Source organism: Lingula anatina, chromosome 3 (genome assembly GCF_051362555.1).
Source record: "Lingula anatina isolate TDL-2025a chromosome 3, LinAna3.0, whole genome shotgun sequence".
Lineage (NCBI taxonomy): Eukaryota > Metazoa > Brachiopoda > Lingulata > Lingulida > Lingulidae > Lingula > Lingula anatina.
This window is the reverse complement of record NC_141769.1, coordinates 20196733-20219761: the sequence shown is the minus strand read 5'-3', so window position 1 is coordinate 20219761 and position 23029 is coordinate 20196733. Positions and strand designations below refer to the sequence as shown.

Here is a 23029-nt window from a genome sequence, read left to right as displayed (position 1 = left end):
AAGGATTGTTATGCAAAGGACTTAAATTCAACTAAGAGAAAACCATAAAAAAAACAGCCATGGAGAAAAAACTACTTATAAAAATGTTGAATGAGACTTCTCTCTTTACAAACCTCACTGGTTTCCCATTCGCTCTTAGTTCCCACCACACACGCCACGAGAGGCTTGCGTAAGTTCAGCATGGCGAATCTTAGCTCCATCATGCAGTTAGGCGAGTTGGCATACTAAAATAGATATTAGTTCTATTCAATATAAATATCTGGGGGTGGGGGTGGGGGTAGAAAGCAGATCTAAGCTTCAACAAGCATTATGGGGAGTTTTCTCGCTGAAATAAATAAATTACATCCTAGGTTCTACATCCTACAAAGCAGTCTAAACAAATGCAGTATATTGGGTATTATGCATACATGCAGTTTACTGAATGTTCTCATTTTATTACCTCTATCAAAGAGGTTATGTTTTCACCCCTGTTTGTCTGTGTCTTTCTGTCTGTCTTTCATCAACATAACTCAAAAAGTTATGGACCGATTTTAATGAAATTTTCAGGAACTGTCAAAAGTGGGCCAAGGAACAGATGACTGGTTTTTTGTGGTGATCCAGATAAATAATCAATCAATAATAAAAAATATCGAAAATTTAGGGGTGAAACGGCATTGGATGGAGACTTTGCTGCCTTGGCAGAGGTCTGCGCACTCTGAGTGCTTTTCTAGTTATTGAATACTACCTACCTCATCTGAGACACATGCCACGACCACCTTGGCCTTTTTCAACCCTTCACTGATGTCTTCAAACAAACCAGTCTGAAAGAGCAGGCATTACAAGAGCAGTTAAAAAAGAGAGGGCACATCACTTGCTAAGATTTACCCCTTACTTTAAGTTTCAGGCATTAAAAAGACAATGCTACTAGTACCCCCTGTAATATGAACATTGTCACTTGCAATTCCCAAATGCCAGTAAAATTGAAGTACCCCTAAAACTGGGTGTATACTTAGTTACTGGTAACAGTTTTTGCTCTGGGTCCATAGATCTCACAATGTAAAACCCTGGCAACTTGTAAGACCAATGGTCTAAATGGTGTTTGATACAGACTGTTAGGAGTCTACATAAACCAAGGAGACCTTGAAGTGGCATCAAATTGTACGGTTGAGTATGTTACAATATTGACCATAAAATTAATTCTCCTATTTATATTCAATGTCATAAACTTTAATATCAAGGCGACAGTCAAATTTGGGTAAAATAGCAAATGGAAATATCAGTCAAGTTCGGGTAAAATAACATATGAAAATATTAGTAAAGATTTTCTGTATTTACCTTTCCGGCTTGCTCAATATCAAGCCAGCACCGGACTCCCTGGGATTCCAGGTAGCTTCTAATTTCACGGGGGTCTCCCTTTTCCCATCCAAGGGCTCCATCCTTTTCGGCGGTGCCTTTCTTCACAGCATCGTGAGAATTGGACCAGCAGTAACTAATGAATACGTCCACAGCATCTTGCTCTTTCTACAATAACAGTTACAAAAACCAGTAAAGATTCCTGTGACAGTCTTAAAATTATATTTTGATCTTTTCCTTAGTAATATCATGATACTGACTTCTTTTTTAATACTAATTTCTCATCTATATATGTAAGAAAGAGTGCAAGAAGTACCAGTGATTGATTCACTCTTGTATACCTAACTATCTGTAACTTTAAGAAAATACCAGTATATAAATATAAATAAGTTAAATTATCCCTCTTTTAACAAAAATACCACAATCCAAAAATAAAATAGAGGAGGTACAGAAAAATTATGGTAATGGGTACTGGTAATCTAACCATACCCATCCACTAATCATCAGAGGTTTAGCAAACTTGCTATATGTACTGGTAGGTTACCCATACCCATGTATGTTGGAGTGGATTGGCACTTTAAAGCAGGTAAAAATTGTCTTCCAAATTGACTAGGTTTCATCCAATAAAATTGACAAATCAAAGATGCCTTTTTAAAAATGGCTACATAAAGCTCATTGGACATGCTTTCTATCACAGAAAATGATGACGAACTATGACCTTAAATGATGAAAATTTTTTGTGATACAAAAATCATAATCACACAAATATAAATAATTTTCAAGCATCTTCCTCACCTTCTCTTCTTCTTCCAGTTTTGACTTCAACTTCTCCTTAAGTTCATCTAGCTTTGTATCATAAACATCCTCCTTTGACAAGTCAACAAAGATCTAACAAATACAAAATACCTGGGTTAGCAACTTCCCTATTTTAAATAATATTTTCCAAAATGAATAGATATAATTTTACTCTTACCCAGTACCCATTATTTATGCACAAAAAAATGTAAATCACAGCAAATTTTAAGGTCCAGCAAGATGTAATGCACCATATACAATAGATATGTTGTGCCACAATTTAAGCATGAAAGATTCCAATGCTTCTTTATTCCCTATGCACTTTTAAGTTTCCAATAGTAAAATGCTACATTTTTTTCCATGTGCAGTATTTTTAAAGCTCTTAGACTAGTAGCAGTGTTTAAACTTAAAACTTTATTCTATTTAAACATAAAGCTTTTAATTACATAATTGTATTATTGCATTGCACTTAAATTTTTTATCAACTGAAATTCACTGGGTTACAATCTCATCAATATATTATTATCATTATCATTAATTACTCTTACTTCTTGGAGTCCAATATTCATGCCCAGTTCACTTTTTGTCCAATCAAAACTTTTGGTAATGGTGACTATGACATATGGTTTCTTCAACTTCTGGCTGGCATACTGAAAGAGCTCCTTACATTTCTCATCTTCTGCATACTCCTTGGACACCATTGCCAATAGAAGCTGCAAAATAAAATGCAAAGGATAAAATTAAAATAGTTCAATTTTCATCATGGCAAGAATAATATTATAACTCCATTACTTTATTTTTTGAGATTAGATTAGAAATGTTATCAATAAACCTTCAATTGAAAGCTGGTGATGCAATACATCATGTCTTCCCTCGTGCATGCACTTAAACAAATAATAAGAAATAATAAAAAAAAAAAGAAACAAATAAACAAACACAACTTTATATGTTTTCATCAGGGGAATAAATTACTGGAACAATAAATTAAATTTAATTTATCCAAGATAAAGACACCATATGCCTTGGAACAACTTACCTTTGAATCTTTGAGAGGAACAATGAAGTCGCTCAATGTCTTAGTCCCAATATCTTCATCAAACCAACTAAAATTATACAACAACTGCCAATAATAATGCACTGGATATGCTTCAAAACTGTCTATGCCATTGGCAATTATTTTAATATATCTACTGTACAGTGAAATTTTAATTCCTTCAATATCCATCTGACTTGTAAATTGGCAAAAATATTAATTTATAAGCTTCTTCCCTTGTGTATAGGAATTATATTTTTTACAAAAGAAACATACATCACTCTGGAAACACCCATTATTAAAATGGTTTGTTCAAGGAAGGATAAAACATTAACAACTAGCAGAAACAATTAGGTCAGTGCCATGTTGTAATGATGTCTCGTTGACCTATATCCTATAATATTGTTCATGTGACAACTATAAAGTAAACTCAATGTACCAGGTGTAGCCCATGTTGTTGATATCTTGAACCACTTTAATGGGATTTGCGGCATTCTCAGTCAGGTTAGCTGCACAGTAGGACACCAAGATGTCGGTGGAGTTGTTCTTTCTCATGTCACGTAACTTTCTGATAGAATTCTCCAGCTGCATGTCCAGGTCACTCTTGCTGTCTGGCGGCATTATGGCTGGAGTCGTGAAAAAATACCAGTGGAGTGTTATTCAAGGTACCTTAAATACACACACACACACACACACACACACACACACACACACACACATATGCTCACACGCACATGCAAACACACACACAATAATAACCATATCATGATAAAGGTTTTCTTCAGTCTTTGTCTTAATCTTGTAACAAACTAAGGCTGTCTAGGACAACTGTTGGCAGATGATCTGATTATTTTAGCCAGCTGATTGTTTAAATGCTTAAAAATTAGTTTGATATTCATTTCTGAAAAAACAAAATTAATTTGCCAACCAATTAAGTTAATTTTGCCAACATCATTTACAAAAATACAAAACAATACTAAATATATCAAATGTAAGGAAAATATGTGGCTTAATGAAAACAACAAATAAGGCCCTAGCATTTTCGTATGAAGATTTGCTATTAATGGCTATCATACCTTCCAGTTCATTGAGGGAGATGCTGTGGAAGAACCTGTGACACTGCAGGAAAGCTCCAGCATGGTTAGACGCTTGGCGGATCAAGTTATTTGGGAACAGAAAGGGATCATGTGTTCGCTACAATATAAAGTATATGCATTTTGTTACCTCTCTTTTTCATGCTCCAAGTTCTTTATTTTTTTTAATTATATGCAGGCTTGATGGATGTGTGCATATTAACCTTCATTCAGGTTGCTTTTACATAGCTGTAAACTGAGATACAATAATAGAAAAAATAAGGTTATCTTGCTCAGACATCAATGACCACATTACCTGTTTGTTCACACAGTCAGGGCACTGGACAAGGTAGGTGTAAGTGACCCCATGGTAGGCCTCGGCTATCAACCCTTCAAACACCTCGTGAATCAACAGCAACACATTCTCAGGCTCTGGACCTTGAACCTTCACTGACAGTTCATTCTCTCTGGATTATTTTAAAAATACAATAAAATGTTAGACCACCACCTTGTCAACTATTAGACTAAGTGAACTTTCAACATGTTTAGACGTATATCTTGAAAATTTCTGAAAACTGTTTGGTGTATTGAAATTCTACAGTAACTTTATTATAATGGAATGAAGAAAGCTAAATGTTATGTCTGCAGGGATTACCTTGTCTGCTTTATGAGAGCAATATGGGCATTCTTCTTCAGGAATGATCCTTCCTTCCAAATTGCCTTGCCGTCTGTGAACTGGAACAGTCTCACCTGTAGTGACATAATTGTGAAAATAAACTGATAACAAAAGTTAAGAATCAGACCATGTTTGTCATATAGTCACAGTAAAATTAAAATGTTATTAACATGTTTTCGCAAATGTTATAGAATTTCAAAAATATAAGAAAACATTATTAAAGCTTTTTCAAAATGTTTTACCACAATGTTATTTGAAAACATTTAAAAAATGTTTTTCCAAAATTATTTTTTTCTAAAATGCTTTTTTTCTAAAATGCTTTTTTTCTAAAATGTTATTAAAAAATTTTCTTAATGTTTTTCTAAAATGTTATTTGAAAACATCTTTAAAATATTTTTGTAAATCGTTATTTAAAAACATTTTGAAAATGTTTTTCTAAAACATTATTGGAAAACATTTAAAAAATGTTTTTATAAAACATTATTCGCAAACATTTTTTAAATGTTTCTCTAAAACGTTACTTCGAAAATATTTTGATAACTTTTTAAAATGTTTTTCTACAATGTTATATGAAAACATTTTAAAGATGTTTTTCTAAAATGTTGTTTAAAAAACATTTTAAAATGTTTTTCTAAAATGTTATTTAAAAACATTTTTAAAATGTTTTTCTAAAATGTTATTTAAAAACATTTTTAAAATGTTTTTCTAAAATATTTCGATAACTTTTTATTTTTAAAATGTTTTTCTAAAAGGTTATTCGAAAACATTTAAAAATGTTTTTCTAAAATGTTATTTAAAAAACATTTTAAAAATGTTTTTCTAAAATGTTATTTAAAAACATTTTTAAAATGTTTTTCTAAAATATTTCGATAACTTTTTAAAATGTTTTTCTACAATGTTATATGAAAACATTTTAAAGATGTTTTTCTAAAATGTTATTTAAAAACATTTTTAAAATGTTTTTCTAAAACGTTATTTAAAAACATTTTTAAAATGTTTTTCTAAAACGTTATTCGAAAACATTTAAAAATGTTTTTCTAAAATGTTATTTAAAAAACATTTTAAAAATGTTTTTCTAAAATGTTATTTAAAAACATTTTTAAAATGTTTTTCTAAAACATTATTTAAAAACATTTTTAAAATGTTTTTCTAAAACTTTATTAAAAATTTTTTTTAATGTTTTTCTAAAATGTTATTTGAAAACATCTTTAAAATATTTTTGTAAAATGTTATTTGAAAACATTTTGAAAATGTTTTTCTAAAACATTATTCGAAAACATTTAAAAATGTTTTTCTAAAACGTTATTCGAACACATTTTTTAAATGTTTCTCTAAATCGTTACTTCAAAAATATTTCTATAACTTTTTAAAATGTTTTTCTACAATGTTATATGAAAACATTTAAAAATGTTTTTCTAAAATGTTATTTAAAAAACATTTTTAAAATGTTTTTTCTAAAATGTTATTTAAAAACATTTTTAAAATGTTTTTCTAAAACATTATTTAAAAACATATTTTAAATGTGTTTCTAAAACGTTATTCGAAAACATTTAAAAATGTTTTTCTAAAATGTTATTTAAAAAACATTTTAAAAATGTTTTTCTTAAATGTTATTTAAAAACATTTTTAAAATGTTTTTTTAAAACATTATTTAAAAACATTTTAAAAATGTTTTTCTAAAACTTTATTAAAATTTTTTTTAAATGTTTTTCTAAAATGTTATTTGAAAACATCTTTAAAATATTTTTGTAAAATGTTATTTGAAAACATTTTGAAAATGTTTTTCTTAAACATTATCGAAAACATTTAAAAATGTTTTTCTAAAACGTTATTCAAACACATTTTTTAAATGTTTCTCTAAATCGTTACTTCAAAAATATTTCTATAACTTTTTAAAATGTTTTTCTACAATGTTATATGAAAACATTTAAAAATGTTTTTCTAAAATGTTATTTAAAAAACATTTTAAAAATGTTTTTTCTAAAATGTTATTTAAAAACATTTTAAAAATGTTTTTCTAAAACATTATTTCAAAACATTTTAAAAATGTTTTTCTAAAACGTTATTTACAAACATTTTAAAAATGATTTTCTGAAATGTTATTTGATAACTTTTTAAAAATGTTTCTCTAAAACATTCGCAAACATTTTTTTAAAAATTATTATGTTTCAAGAAAAATGTTTTCAAAACATGATAATATGTTGAGAAAACACAGAAAACATTTTAAAAGCATTTTAAAAAATGGTTTTGAATGACCTTTTAGAAAACAATATGAAAACTTTATTATAATGATTCAAGAAAAACTGTAAACAAAAATAGTATCCATTTATAAAATTGTTTGAGGCTGATAAGACAAAACTAATTTTATAAACTAACTTATGAAAACTAAGCTGTCTTCACAAAGCACAAAACTCCAGTCATTTTGTAAAACAGATGTTTGTACCTGTGCCCTGTTGAACAATCCAGTTGGCAAATACGTGAACTGATACAACATCCTGGTCTCTCTGATCCCCGAGTCTGCCTCCAGATCAGGCCAGTCATACTGGAAATATGAAAAATGGTTATTAAAATTAGATTAGTGAATTTGAGGGCGAGGAAAAGAGATTACTGCCCCTGGGTGACAGAAATTGGTGCTGGGACAAAAGTTTAAATTATTTTACTTCAGAACTTTACGTGTTGAGAAGCTTATAATGTCTACACACCTAGTAGCTATTCAGCTTGACAAATTACCAGTTCCTCTGGTGGAAAGAAATTCCTAAATACACTACTTGTGCTAAAAATTTTAAAAGCACACATCAGTTGTACATCTATTACATGTAATATTACTATGCAAGCAAAAATATCCCACACTGAATTTTGTTGATCTATCTAGGAAGTGAGTTTTCATGCATGACTACTCTTTTATGATAAATGAACATGGACTTCATGAAAGACTCTTAATTTTTTAAAACTCTAAAAAAAATACAAAAGTGAATTAATAACTACATAAAAATAAACAAAGAAAAAAAATCAAAATTTGGTCAGTTTAAGACTGACCTTTGGCTCCTCTCCAGGCAGCAGACATGGTACCAGGTTGACCTTCTGATCTGGCAAAGGGAAGGTCAGATCAAACTCCTGGGTCAACATCAGCAGCCACTCGTGATACTCCTTGTCATACGCCTTCCAAATGACACCGATGTCTGAGTGGTTCAGGCGACCGTCCTGAGAGAAGAAGTAGAAATGTAGTAAAATTTTATTTATTTCAATAGTGTAGAAGTCTAAGTGTACTAGAAGTAATGTTTCTGTAAGTGACTCTGGTTAATATTTGTGTCTCTAACTGATTATAAGGACTGTATGTTCATATTGACATTTAGGTATATCTGAGTCATTAAAAAGTATGGAAAGCCGCAATGCAAGTTTTATTAATAATAATTATTTGACTGTAAAATATTGTTAAGTTTTATCATATTAATTTAATTTTAGAATATTTATTGTAATTTTTGTATTCTCTGCTCAGGTTAAAATAAATTATCTCAGTCTCTATCTAGATTGGTCTCACCTTAATGGCATTGGCCTTAATGGACACCACGCATGCCATGACATCAGCAATCCACTGCGGGTTGATGACCACATATTTCCTAAGGAACTCATTGTCAAAATACTGCACTGAGCCTAGGTAGGTCAGGAACTGGATGGCTTCCTTCAGCTGCAAGAACACAGTGATTCACAGTGAATACAAGTCAGGATATAGGATAAAAATGAAAGTCAAAGACTTAGTATTTTTTAAATATGAAGGATAAGAACTTTTTCTAAAAGGTTATTCAAAAGCATTTTTTAATGGTTTTAAAATGATTTCTATGTTTTCTTGAAATATTATCATGTTTTGAAAACATTTTTCATGAAAACATTGTCATAATCCGTATATTGATGGTTATATATTTTGCTGGATCAGGCATGTACACAAAGTGAAATAGTTTCTTACTAACATTACATTTAAAGACAAAGCCTTGAAATAGCATAATAAGAATATTGTTTATGAAAAATCACAATTATTAATAACATTTTGGTAGAGTTGAGGAAACATCATTAGTCAATCATCATTGAAACACAGATCTGTGTCACTGCTCTGAGAATTTCTTAAGTGGTTTGTTTTCAGATTTAAATGCAGTTGCTTAAAAAAAATCTAAAAGTCACAGAAGTCTCTTGTATGAGGAACAAAAGCATAAACATCCTTACATCATCTTCTTCATAAATTCCAACTTCATTTGCCATTGCAGCAATCTCTTCCCACTTAACAATGCTCACTTTCTTCTTCTCCTTCATGCTGTGAAATAAAACAAAATAAAATGACATGAAATCAAAATAAAACATTAAAGCTGTTTACTCAATAACATATTTTAGAGTCAAATGACTGCATATCTCGCTAAAAAAGATAAATAAAGCTAGCAAGGAAACAGTGGCATTCAGACTGAAGATATGTTGGTATTATCTCCGTACAACATGTACTTAATAATTGATAAATTATGCATTTGATGTGTGTGTGGGTGTGTGCATGCATGGGCCTGCGTGTCCTAATAAAGCCTACGTGAGAATAGCGGTCTCCAGTTTCAGCCAGACAGTGGGGATCTGTTCACCCATATATTTCTGTGCCAAAGTCACATCCACCAACCGGTCCTCCAACACACGGATACCCTGACAACACAATAGAATATGGTTTCTTAAATCAGCCTTCACTGTATAATGATCATTATTAAGGTTTAATTCTGCATTATGTTATTTATTCACTTATAATGATTAGTCTATTTTTATGCGCAATATCATTGTTTTCTCACATACCTTAGCAGCATAATTTTTTTTTATCTACTGGAAAACAATTCAGTACATAATTTCATTTGAAAAACTCAGCACTTGCTCTATTAACCTTGAAAACACCAACTGACTCTATCAACTTTACACGTACGTTATAACCTAAAAGTATTGACCAAGTAATAAATAGTAACAACCTTGTCCAAACTGCAAAATCTTGAGATTAATTTAATAAATCGCCATAACAGCACCAGGGCTCCGTAACTTAAAAGCACCGCAAATTGCGACTGAGTGCAAGCATGGAGATTTGCCTCTATTCCATAACTCGGGATTTACTCGCCCTATATAATAGCCGCGAATTAAAAAGTGATAAAGCTATTGCAATTAGTGATGCTTTCAATTTAGAGCCCAGATTAACAATTCAGTCTTTCAAATCCAGCTGACCACTTCATATTTCATACCTGTCCAGTGAGAGAGCTGATGAAATGAAAGCCGGCAATTTGGGGGAATTTCTTCTGTAGTTTCTCCATGGGAATTTCTGGCTTATCAACCTGTAGAAGGTAATAAGAATGTTAATCATACTATCAAAGTGAAACAATCTAAAAAACAGTCACTGTGTATCTTTAACAAGTGAATTTTTATGTTAACTCTTCAAATTTCAATCCATCAAAATCAAAACATCTGATTGAGAACTCATTTGAAGCTGTATTAACTTTTAAAAATAAATTAAAATTTACAGATTTAAAGATTCAATATTTGCCTGTGATGTTACCAAAAAGCCCAGCATCCTTATTAGGAAAGAGAAATATCTCCACTATTCAGTGTTTATATCAGACAGAGATTGACACAGTCATACCTCATCTGCTCGCGTCCCGATGACAAAAACAGGTGCTCCAGGAGCGTGGCTGGCGATGGAGCTCAGCCAAAACTCCAGTCCTGCATGTTCGTAGCCAGATCTGGTGGTCCACAGCAGCAGGTACACTGCTCTACTGGACAGGAAAAACTAGGGAAACAGAACACAAAGAATAATGTACAAAATAGTTTAATTTTAGTTTAAACCACATCAGCATCCACTGTGATAATAAATCATGTTTTAACATGGTGAAGATTAACCTGGTCAGATGTGTACAAATAAATTAAATATTTTGCAGCTGTTTATGTACAGGTCAGTATGCAGGGGGGGGGGGGGGGGGTAAAAAAACTGCCTTTTTGGCTGGAAAGGGTCTGTCATAAAAACTTGATATTCATTTTATTCTACTTTTCAAAAGGGGTCAACTAAGAGGGTAAAGAGGTCCACTTTGTCAGAAAAAAACCTCCCTTTCAAATTGCTGTTCAGGGACCTGTATTTTGCTTACTGGCTTATAAAAATTGCTGGCCACAGACTTAAAAAAAATTTTTGTTTACCAGCTTATTAGGAAACTGAAATTGCAGACTAGAGACCTGTGATTTTGTTTCCCAGCTTATGAAAATGAGTGTCAAATAAGACTGTCACCCACCTGATGTGTGTTGTAGTACACTTTCTGTCCAGCAAAATCCCAAGTGCTGAAGGTCACTTCTGGCCCATCATTCTTCTTCACTGTCCACGCTTTGATGTCAATGCCATCAGTGACTTCTTTGGCACCCAGAGATTTTGTTTTGTAGTTACCACTCATTAAAGCACGCAGCAAACTGAAGTAGACATGTGAAAATTTACCAGTTATCACAGACCTTAGGTGAATTTTAACTGTTTAAGTAGCATAAAATTCAACATCTTTGTCTTTTGTCAATGCCACCTTTTACGTCCTGGCAAGAGAACATTCAGATTTTCAAAAGTTCAACATGAAAGGCCAAATAAAGTCTTACCAAATTTTCCAAATGCTTTCACTTACTGCATTTCCCAGCTCCTCCCAGTCAAATCTTTAATTAAATACCTCACCTCTTTTTACCAGCTACTCCCTGTACTATGTCTAAGACTGGCCTCCCTCACCTAAGTCAATCTAACAGGATCAATCCATCTCCAAGGGGTTTCTCAATAAATCGCCTTCAGCTTAAGCAGCTTAAATGTCTGGCACGCCTACTTTAGCTGCTATACGATAATTAATAACCCCAAAGCAGCTTTAGTAGGCCTGACAGACATCTAACCTGCAGCTTAAGTTCATTGCAATTTAGCGAGAATGCCACTGGAGATAGATGCTCCACAGTTAGTATGATAGGGTCTGGGAATGGTCCCTAACTCACCTTGTTTTCCCAGCTCCTCCCAGTCCAACAAACATGAGCTTTGTCCTCCTGCAGACAGTAAAGCCGCCTGCTACACGTTTGAGGAAGCTGATGACAGCGCCTCCTCCTCTGCCCACTATGTCATTTGGAGGACTCTTCAGGGAAGGGCATCCATCCAGCTTCAAGCCTTGGCTAACATTATCTGAAGTTGAATATCAATTCATTCAATCTCAGGCTTCTAGTCAGTGAAATTAATATAATTCAAAAAACACTTCTTTATCTAAAAATGTGCATCTTTGTACTGCTTCATTGATCAAAATTGTAAAATGACACAGAATCTAAGACCAAATTTTAATTCAAAACAGGCAAACAGTCAAAACTAACCTCTAATGGGTAAGAAGGCCACTTCTCCTGCAACACTCTCCAGAAGGGGATTGTTAGACAGCTCCAATACCCGGAGTCTCTTCAGCTTGGCGATGGTTTGTGGAACAGAGTTTATGCCCTGGTTGGCAAGACGAAGCTCTCTCAAATTTTCCATCTCAAACACGGCTAGAGGGATGCCACTTGAGTCTGCATCTGGATTTATACAATACTTAATTTATTAACAATTGATAAATTATTGTAGGGATTCTTGAAAATAATGGAATCAAATCATGGAAGCTAAAATGATTTTAAGAAAAAACATTAATTTTTCAAAATCTTGCAAAATTAAAACTTGTGATACACAGTTTAGTTGGTTAATATCAACTCCACTGAATTATCAAAATGGCTCATTAAAAGATCAATATGTGATAGAAAGGAACATAGATATGATTATATTATAAAAGGCAAGATCAAAGCACAGTAAAACCTTTAAATGTCTGTCCCAATCTTGGTACACTCATGAACAACTCTGTGTTCAGACCAGGTATCTCCTCTTTCACATTCAGTATGTCATTGTTGTCATAGTCATACTTCTTCAACAGCTCATTTGGAGACTGAAAAAAAATTGAATAAATTGTTTAAAAAGTTGAAATCTGGTTATGTTGAAATGTTGAAAACTTATATCAAGTTTTAGTGAATACTAAAAAGATAAAAGATTATCAACTGTCTAAGTTATATAAATTTACTTTAAATAGAAAAATTAGTGAAAAAGTGCCATTCATTCAAAAAATCAGGATCATAAAAACATATTTCCTTACTTCAATGCAGGATGTACGGGCAGCAACTTTTGCTACAGAATTTGAGAGTCCAGATGTTTCTGCCTGGCCACACTGCGGGTCCTCGTCCCCTCGCAGCCAGGGGATACCTGGGAAATATGTACTAAGTTTATTATAGGGTAAAACTTAAACAATTGCATCATTGCAAATTGAATTAATATTATGAGAGTTGTGAATCCAAAGATTTATTTAAGATTTGTAAAAGATTTTCATGGTACTTGAAATTGACAATTTTTTTCACAGGGGAAAATAGCTAAAAGGAAAATGTTGCTTACAAATATTATATAATATGCTCTCAAAAGTTCTCACTTTATACTATATTATTTTCTGATTTACAGTTAACATCTTATAATTTTCTCAGTCATAGACAATAAACCTTGGAAAGGTCAATACATTGTGCTTGGAATGAGATATAATAAAGTTTTACAAGTATGTGTCTACTAAATCTCATGTCATTTATGGAAATATGTTGAGAGACCCTCAAAAACCTCATTTCTCACTTGTTTTTATATAATTTCATCTACTAGTAAGAAATGAGACATAACTCGGCTTTTGTTAATAAAATTCTTTTATCTAAAACTTAAACAATTTGAAATCTGTAACAGGTGAATATCTAATCAAAGTGCAAATTAAGAACAAAATAAATGGCAATTCATTCATTTGTTCATTCACTCAAATGGCCACCCAACAAGTCAATAAATCCATGCACAGATAAGAGAAACACTACCTTTAATGGACAGATACTGAAGTGTTTTCAGTTGTCCAAAGCTCCTTGGCAAAGAGTCCAGTAACAGTTCATCCAGTGACAGGCTGACCAGATATTTCAGCTGATCAATATGACAACTGGTCAGAGACTGAATGGTCACCATACAATGAGATGCATTGACCTCCCTCACTTTAGGCAGAACTCTGAAAATAATAAAAACATATTGAATATCAAAATAAAGCATGAATGACCTTCTTACTGATTATCATGCTTCCATTAAAATTTTCTATATTTTACTAAATAAATGAATTACTAATTAGCAAAATAAAAAAGGTTTTTCATAATACTTTTGTCTTTCTTAAGTCCAAGCAAACAGTAATCTATTAAATATTCTGCATGATTATCTTTTGACTTCTAGAAAACCTTCATCATTATTTACTATAATTCCACCTGCAACATGACACTGTTTCCAATTAATATTCATTATCAAATATCTTAATCTTTGGATCATTTACCTGAAGTCTGGCAAAGTCTCTACTAGAGACTCAGAGACATCCACCACTGTCAAGTTTTTACACTCCATAGATGAAACATTCTGGCTTGTTGTGATGAGGCCATTGACACAAAATTTTGCGAGATTTTTCATTTTCCACGTCGATGGGAGCTGAGTAGTCAATTCCAGATTGCCATCAGAGTATGTGGACGGCTCAAACCACGATGGCTGACCACAGGTAAGGTATAGCGTGGACAGATCTTCACTTTGTACAGGAATCTTCTCCAGATCTGTATCTGTTTTTTGCAAAACAACAGCAACAGCATATTCGGTGCCTCGATTTTTATCAAATTTGAACTTTTCCAGATTTTCCCCTTGCTTCAAGCTGACGTGAGGACCCTTAAAAACTTCGTCTGGCTTGTCATGAATCTCCCTGCAACCATGGTTGTGATTTTCCATTAAACCAGCTTGCAGGTCTCCATAGGTCTCACTTAACTCCTTGATCCATGGCACTGCAGCTTGCCTCTCCGATGTGAAGCCTCCTTTCCAAACATGCCTGCAGATGGCAGCACAAAAGGAGAGATATCTTTCTTGGAAAAGATACTCTATCTGGAATACATTGTAATTAAATGATGAGAACTTTTTGTTCTTGTAATGTGGAAATATCTTTTTAAAAAGATATGCAACCTTCTCAGAAAATTGTATTTTGATAATATCTGAGTAAAATTATTTTGGATCGTGACACAGGTACTTATAAATCATTGACAAATACTTTGCTTCCAATTACTGGTACCTGCTTATAATATCAGCAATGTATTGATTCGGCAGCCATGACAGAACAATTAATAAGAAAACTATCTATTAGTTAAACTAGGTTTCACAAGATTTAATTTGAAATATTTTTTGATATTTGACATATTCAAAGATTACAGATTACATTTCAAAATATATCAAAAGGTCATGATGCATATTTCTTGTGTACTAGTACAACAGGAAGTGACTGCACAATACCTTTTCCCGCTCTTGTGGGTTTGTTGAATCTAACAGGGGCAATGAGACCTAGAGAAGCAAAAAATTAATTATGTTTAGAGCTTACAATTAAACAGCATAAAATTTACAGAAAAGTACTGTTTATCATCATTTTTTTTTGCTCTCTGTGAAAATTATGCTACTGTACATAACATGGTATAATTTATCAAATCATCATACATTTCATATGTTTAAGTCCTTGTTATTCCATACTGCCTTTTAAAACATTGATATAGTGAAATTGAAATATTGAAATAGTGATATTTCTACCGTAACTGTTTTATGAAATCATAACAATCAGTATAAATACTACTAAGAAACTATGTGAAATAGCTGAACTATGGTGCTTCTTATCTCATACAAGTACTGTCTACAAGTTATCCCCACATGTACCTACATGAACTCTAGATTTAAGAAATGATAATTTTTATAACATATATCTGTGCACTTACTTTTCTCTGGGCGAGGCCTCTGTAAATTCTGTTCATCAGCATATTCTCAAACATCAGCACTGCCTCAGCACTGGTCTTTACCTTCTGGGGAGCCATGTCAATCAAATGAAAATGAGCTGCAAGAATTTGAAGAAATGTTACCATTTAAACATGGCAAATAAGTTGAGTACTTTCTATGAAATATTCTGTGAGGCAAGCTGATTAAATTGAATTTTCCATCACAAATGATCACACAAACATCTAGATGCAGCCAGATAGCCATATTAAAAAAGTACACTTGGCACAAATGCAAACATTTTATTGCAGTATCATGAATAATGGAATTAGTTTTTTTATTGTGCACAGCTTAAAGGGATAATAACTCTTCGTTTGGCCAAAAAATGAATTTTCCTGGAGTAAACAACAATTTTCCCATACTTGCCAATGGCTAATGAATCCATTTTTACATTCAAAGTTAGTCCCTGTTTTTTTCTAAAAAGTTTGGTTTTTTGTTTAAATCTCTTAAGAGATTGTAACAGAGTATAGCCATCAATGGAGGTCACGTGGTCTGAAGACAAGCTCAGATATCAGAATAATAGCTATAACTGCTGCTTTTGTCGTACAACAGAATATATTATATTTCTGTGAATTATTCACAATGTTTTTATAGTGAAATATAGACCTCATATGAAGAGTAATTATCCCTTTAAATTTCAAAAGTTGGTTGCAGCTGGCTGTCATGTGTGGAAAAGAGACTTCAGAGTAGACAAGTGCACTGGCAACATCAGATGATCTGGCAGTAACACATATCACATGACCAAAAATAGTCAAATAACTATTTCTATTTTTATTTTCTTAAACCATTTAGTGTAATTTTTTTGCTAATGAACTTGGACATAGTCTTGTATTTGAGCTTACCTGGATATCGCGGGTAGCCTCGCGGGTGTATCCAAGCAGGCCTGGTATTCTGACATGCCAACATGGCCGTCAGATTGCCAAATTCCAGAAGTTTCTTCAAGGTAACCTTCTTCAGAACTGCTTCAGTTAGTTCTGGGAGTAGAAGCCAAGTGCCAAGTGGGGTGTCATTGGCTGTCATTGTACCAGAACTGTAGGTGAGAGCTGAAAAAAATGAAGAAAAATGCCAAAATTATAATTAAACTTGTGAATCCAATTTTATCAGCAACATTTTTCTTTTCTCTCTCTCTCTCTCTCTCTCTCTCTCTCTCTCTCTCTCTCTCTCTCTCTCTTTTTTTTTTTTTTTTTGCAAAAGGCTGGAAAATATGCATTTCTTAATAGCAATGATATAAAAAAGTTACAAAAAATTCTATAGGGCAAGACAAATTTTGCACAATATTCTAGTAACACATGTATTCAGGGAAGACCGTGTGCAGTCCAGGGAAATACACTATAAATGAACAAAATATGTATAAAATGCATTTTTTTTCTTGTGGATTTTACCTATTTCAGTCCTGTCTCCTGGGTCAACTCTTCTGCAAGACAGTGTTTTTACGGGGGCAGGCAGAAGGTTATAATCCAGATTTCCAAACTAAAATTAATAGTGAATCTTAGTGAATATAAGTATGAAAGGGAAAACTGTATTTCCCAAAAATACTATTTTTAAAGTAACAAAAAGACTATTACATCTTAAATTAAATAGCATGACACTATTTAGCACCATCACATACATTTTCTTGTTTCATATAAAATATATTATAATATATAAGTAGAAAAATGATATTTTTAAAATTTATGCTATCAAGCAAGTGTAATAAAAAGCAGATAAAAAGGCAATCACAACTGATCATGTATTACTTGATGACATTAGCAACCCTGGAAAAAAATTTAAAGGTGGTCAAATCAGTTCTATAATTATTTATTAAGCAAAGCATTTTGTATAATTAGTAATCAGTTAAACACAGTCATCCTATTTATATTACAATTACCTTGGTGACTCTGACAGTGGGCCCTTTAGGTGAAGGAAATTCTGGATTCTTCTGGAACAAAATGGCCATATGGACCCGACCTTTGACCCCAGGCTCTGGCTGGTTGTATAGTGGTAGCTGAAAAAATGGGGGACGATAAAGATGCCGGTAGATCCAGGCTTAAATGCAGTCACATCATTTTACAGTCTACTAATCTTCTTCAGTCTACTCCCCTCAAACATAATTCCCCTGCCTCTCAATGACTGGCTTTTGACCATTACATATAATACCTTAACATTTTTAAAATTAAAATTTCTCATTGGAAAATACTTAAGAAGTGAAATAATGCTTATGCTCTCAAAAGTTGCTTTCCTACTTCAAACTGTATTTTGTTTTTAGCAGGTTACAAAAAAGTGAATGTGATAAGATTAAGAACTTCAAAATTTGAAGCTCTCAAAATTTATCATTTTGAAAACATTCACAAATGTTTGCATCAATCTGAAAATGCATATCAAATCACCATATAGATCTTAAAGAAGTAAATAAGTTATAATATTGATGCATCTATGAAGATCTACTGTAAAGATGTAATACATATTAAATCTACATCAATCTGAAAGAGTCCTTATCTGCATATTTCTATTACAATTAAGGCACATGGACTTACAGTTGTCACAATGCTTCTTCCTGCTGGCAGCTCCCAAGTGACACGAACCTCTGTGTTCTCAGCGCTGACATTCTGGACACTATCTATGTCAACAACCACAGACACTCTGTCCCCACAGTCCAAGCTCCTCTTCAATTTCTCACTGAAATAACATTTTAGGTACATGTATCTGTACTAACTATACCAAAATCCAACTTCTAAATGTAAGTCATAGAGTTAGAATTCCACAAAAGCTTATCAAACTTTACAAACAAAATGGATTTTTAGGTTATCAATTTAAAAATATATTTTTTAATCTATCAAACCAAGGTGCATCAAATTCTTAAAAACAGATGTGACAAACACTTCACTAAAATTTGAAAAGTTCATAAAACTAATTAACTGATAACAAATGTGACAAAACTTGCATGATATTATATAAGGACAAGTGAAAAATAAAACCATTCACACATACTCGTCCCAAACTGATAGAACATAGGACACAGTCTCTCTAAAATCCATGGCCTCCACCTCTGCATCAGAAAACCAGATAGGTCCCATATAGAACTTCCCACAAATGTCCACATCTTGGAATTCTACTTCCATAAAATTTGCAGGGTCTAGTCCAGCCAATGGTATCTTGATAATGCAGTAGGACAAAAATGGGTCTTCTTCTTTTCTGCAATGTAAAACATAAATATTAATAAATGCATTTGTCTGTAGAATTTGAATTCTCAACTAAAAAGAAAATCCAAAGAAACTATGCAATAAATACAGCTGCAGGTGAATATAAAATTCAAATATCACAATGTGTCGATTCTAAGGAAAACTACCCCAACTGCAGAGGTTCCCAAAACTATCAGGGGCGGATTCAGAGATATTTTCTGACAGTCTTCCAAATTATCTTTGTTAATCCATCTCCATTTTTGACCATCTTTTGACAGAAAAAATTAGATACCCGTCAATATAAACTTGAAAATCTAACCGTCTTATGGAAGACCAGAAGATGGCCCCAATCTGTCCCTGACTATCCTCTACCAACAGCAACCCTCTGTCATGTTTGAAACTCAGGGTGGAAAAAAATAGACCAGAAAACAAAAATATTTGTTTGGAACCTTAAACGCATTAAGCATAGTGTAACATTTTTGCACAAGGAAAAACTTTCTTTTCTAACTTGTGTCAAAGTGAAATTGGTTTTTATACACATAAAGGGGATTGCACTGACCGTTGTAATCGTATGTAATAGTTACACCACGAGACACAGAGGTGCATGGGACATAATTTAAGCACATGAATTGATGTCATTTAAACCTTGTGGACTAAGGCTGTATCTTACTCAATATATAACTAAAAAGTCAGGGCCTGGTTTCATCAAGGCTGCATAGTGCTATCCAGTGGCTAATAATGGCCGCTATCCTCTGGACAGCGCTATCCAGCCTTGATGAAACCGGACCCAGGTGTGGTGTAGCTGTTCTTCATGCATGACATGTGTTGTTGAGAAATGCCACATTAATTTTGTATCTTTAGCTCTCAACATCTATGATATAAGGAATAATATTCACTGAAAACATGTACTACAAAAATGATGGTCTATATCTGTCTAACCTGAAGGAAACAACAGTTCCTCTGGGCGATTCATCAACAGAGCAGTTGTAGACGTAGCAGTCTTCTTCTTCATCAAGAGCAGTCAGTGTAGGCACACTCCCTCCAGGAAAACTGGACTGTGAACATAAAAAGAGATCTTGCAATTTCTCTAGACCATGAACACAGTTTCAATACATCAAGGATGGCTGTGCTAAATCCTTACTGAATTAGATCTTTGTCACTAACAGTCTTTATTAAATGTCACTTAGTTGGCGTAACAGAATTGAACTTATAAAAATACCTTCACATATTACAAAACATATTACAAAGTTTGCATTATAATATCATTTTTTGTTTCGGACTGTATATTATCACTGTTTATGTGGCACATAATTAAGAATTCTCTTTTATAGAATGTATGCACTGCACTTGCAACTTTAATTGACAGAAATACTAACCCTGATGACCAAGGGCATCGTTGGACATTCAAAGTTCCAGCCCCTGAACTCCCCTGCCTGCTGCCCCTGGGTGACCAGTGTGGGGTACCACTCCAGATTAGGAATCATGTACGTATTCAGACAGACGCCATTCAGAATCACTTGGAGATACATTGGCAGCTGCTATGAGACAGAAAAATGTAGGTGTTTTATAGTTACTTATAATAATACTTTTTGAACAAAATAAATATATAATTTTCCACAAAGGAATGCTTACCGGCGTTAGCAATACTTACAAAGAAATTTTGAGTCAAAAGCTTAAAAAAGGTGAACATACCATTAACTTTGTGTCAGTTAGTACATTTGTGTAAGTAACTAAAATGACATATCATGAAAAAGTAACATAACATAGTAAGTGAAAAGTATGAAATTTTGCCATATATGAGAAAATCCAAATAACACATCTTTAATAAATTTTTTATTTTTTTTATTTCAAGATTTATGATCTATCCTCATTCACAAAAACATACTTTCTAACAAGAACCGAGCCACAATAAATTTTTTTGGTCTCACTGTCAAAATATTCATTCACATTATATTTTGCTGAGTAAAGATAATCAAATGTTTTAAATAAATGAGAAATGGATCCATCTTTTCTCTGGTGATCTGGATGCTCTAGTAGTTACAACTGTCAGGTGCAAATGTAATATATTTAATCATTTACCATGAATTATATTATCAAGATACATTTTTATCTAAGAACATTTCTATTTACTACAGATATTGTACTTGACTGAAAGTTGAAAAATTCAATACGTTGCTTACCACAACAGATGCATCTTCATCTATCAACTTTGTCACTCCATTTTGGTCAAAACTGAAAAAGTATTTAATGTTGATGCAAATCCTATTAACTTTATTGGCATGTACTCAGAGAACAATACTTATAAAATGATAATAAACATAACAAATTTCAAAATTTAAATTCTATCAAAATCTGAAAATGCCATCTTGAACTGCACTGAGGATTGTTTCTTAATTTAACAAAATCACAATGGAGGCCTTTAATTTAAACCAAAGAAATTGTGGAGCACACATCTAAGAAAAATTCCATATTCTTTATATAGTATATCTTGAAATCAAGTCTAATATTTGTCAGTCTGTGAAAAATTCAAATACGTAAAAAAGAATCTGAATTCAATGATTTTTTACCGCTCCATGGATCCAGGGTACACAGTTACTTTCAGAGTCAAAACATCTCCTTTCTCTAGAGAACGGAGCAGACCGTAGGAAGCTGCTGGATAATCAGCCTGCTGCCCTACCATCAGTGTCACTGTCCCACCCTCCCCAATCAACAACTTCAATTCTTTGTCTTGAAGAAAACTGAAAGTAGATTGTAATGAACATGACAGAGAACCACAAAAAAACTCTTTGAGATTTTTTCGTGAAAAATGACTTTGGAGAAAAATTGAAAATGGTGATTAAAACTGGTGGTTTACTGTTTATTTTTATTGCAAGCATAAATATCTACTATCTCAGTGCAAGAGATCTGAATATAATGAAACTGGAAGATGCTCATCATGGAAAGTTTTTTTTTTAACAAGTCAGTATAATATTTGACATGAAATATACCTAAAAATCTTCATTGCAATGACCTTTCTGTTTACCTGCTAACATTTATTTGCATTTGTTATACGATGCATCCAAATTTACTTCATTTCTTAAAAAAAAAAAATTAATTAATTAATATTTTTGACAATTACCTAGTCAGCAAAACAATGCCCTGAAAGTCTTGGTTCAAGTATTTCATGGCAGAAATATTGACTATCTGATGGACAGTGCCATCTAGAGGGTATTCACAACGGTAGGTGGTCATCGCTGCTTCGTGTGTCACAAGATTATTCATCAGAGACCCATAGCCAGGGTCCACCCTCGCATGAATAGTGCCCTGAAACGTGTCAGTTGTACATTATCATCATAAAGAGATAAAATAAAAGGGAATGTTTGCATGATTCTGTGAGATAATTGACACATACTGTGGGATAATTCATACATGTATAAAAATATAATACTAGGCAATAATGTGAACAAAAATTTGACTTAGGGCGCATTCCCATAGATTTTACATCGATCTATCCCCGTGGGGAGTCTCACTAGATAACTGTCAGATAATCCGGCTTAAGTGTCCGTCCCGCCTACTACAAGCTGTAAGGGGGTAATTAACTTTCGTGCCCGCGCGGCTGACAGCTATTTAGCGTGAACCCCCAGGGAGTTAGGTCAATCTAGTTGGATCGATCTAATCTCTGGGAATGGGGTCTTAGTATAATTATTGCATACAATTTGAACTCTTCTACAAATTCATTGGTCTCTTAAACAACAGACAAATACATGTTTTGATTCAAATTTTTCAGTACAAACTGCATCAACCAAGCAATGAAAAAAACATGCACACTATCAAACTCACTAAAACGTAAGCACAATGTCTGCACAGTCCACAGCGACGACAAGCACGGATTTCTGTGTCACATCCACATTCCTCCAAGTTTTCAAACATGACCGGGAGGTGCCACTCTGTGCCCAGGTGACAGGTTTCCTGACCAGAGTCCAGCTGTTTGAGAGATGATGCCCACACCTCTCCAGAACTGAATAATAATAATAAAAATAATAATAATAATAATAATAATAATAATAA

At 32.9% G+C, this 23029-nt stretch overlaps 2 protein-coding genes across 3 annotated transcripts in view; one reads left to right on the top strand and one right to left on the bottom strand.

The window, feature by feature from the left end:
* Positions 1-23029, top strand: part of LOC147763043 (RNA helicase MOV-10-like) — a 296407-nt gene that overhangs the window by 216468 nt on the left and 56910 nt on the right. The gene's annotated exons all lie outside the window — the stretch shown is intronic.
* The window catches only part of LOC106160503 (uncharacterized), a 67079-nt gene that overhangs the window by 7298 nt on the left and 36752 nt on the right, over positions 1-23029 (bottom strand). Inside the window, exons 21-57 of one of the 2 annotated variants that reach the window (XM_087007831.1) lie at positions 22802-22979; positions 22101-22285; positions 21550-21720; positions 21163-21214; positions 20359-20520; positions 19922-20037; positions 18792-18995; positions 18338-18479; positions 17692-17808; positions 17207-17294; positions 16667-16867; positions 15770-15885; positions 15300-15347; positions 14311-14897; positions 13817-13998; positions 13072-13178; positions 12741-12867; positions 12275-12466; positions 11912-12092; positions 11191-11362; positions 10551-10697; positions 10156-10245; positions 9474-9580; positions 9125-9212; positions 8448-8594; positions 7946-8110; positions 7353-7451; positions 4889-4983; positions 4550-4700; positions 4237-4354; positions 3600-3786; positions 3164-3230; positions 2676-2840; positions 2128-2220; positions 1315-1500; positions 729-800; positions 114-224 (exon numbers count right to left, since the gene is read on the bottom strand). In XM_087007831.1, the coding sequence (XP_086863957.1) occupies positions 114-224; positions 729-800; positions 1315-1500; positions 2128-2220; positions 2676-2840; positions 3164-3230; positions 3600-3786; positions 4237-4354; positions 4550-4700; positions 4889-4983; positions 7353-7451; positions 7946-8110; positions 8448-8594; positions 9125-9212; positions 9474-9580; positions 10156-10245; positions 10551-10697; positions 11191-11362; positions 11912-12092; positions 12275-12466; positions 12741-12867; positions 13072-13178; positions 13817-13998; positions 14311-14897; positions 15300-15347; positions 15770-15885; positions 16667-16867; positions 17207-17294; positions 17692-17808; positions 18338-18479; positions 18792-18995; positions 19922-20037; positions 20359-20520; positions 21163-21214; positions 21550-21720; positions 22101-22285; positions 22802-22979 (5416 nt within the window). The remainder of the gene's footprint in view (positions 1-113; positions 225-728; positions 801-1314; positions 1501-2127; positions 2221-2675; positions 2841-3163; positions 3231-3599; positions 3787-4236; positions 4355-4549; positions 4701-4888; positions 4984-7352; positions 7452-7945; positions 8111-8447; positions 8595-9124; positions 9213-9473; positions 9581-10155; positions 10246-10550; positions 10698-11190; positions 11363-11911; positions 12093-12274; positions 12467-12740; positions 12868-13071; positions 13179-13816; positions 13999-14310; positions 14898-15299; positions 15348-15769; positions 15886-16666; positions 16868-17206; positions 17295-17691; positions 17809-18337; positions 18480-18791; positions 18996-19921; positions 20038-20358; positions 20521-21162; positions 21215-21549; positions 21721-22100; positions 22286-22801; positions 22980-23029) is intronic. The other variant, XM_087007832.1, reaches the window with a different exon arrangement.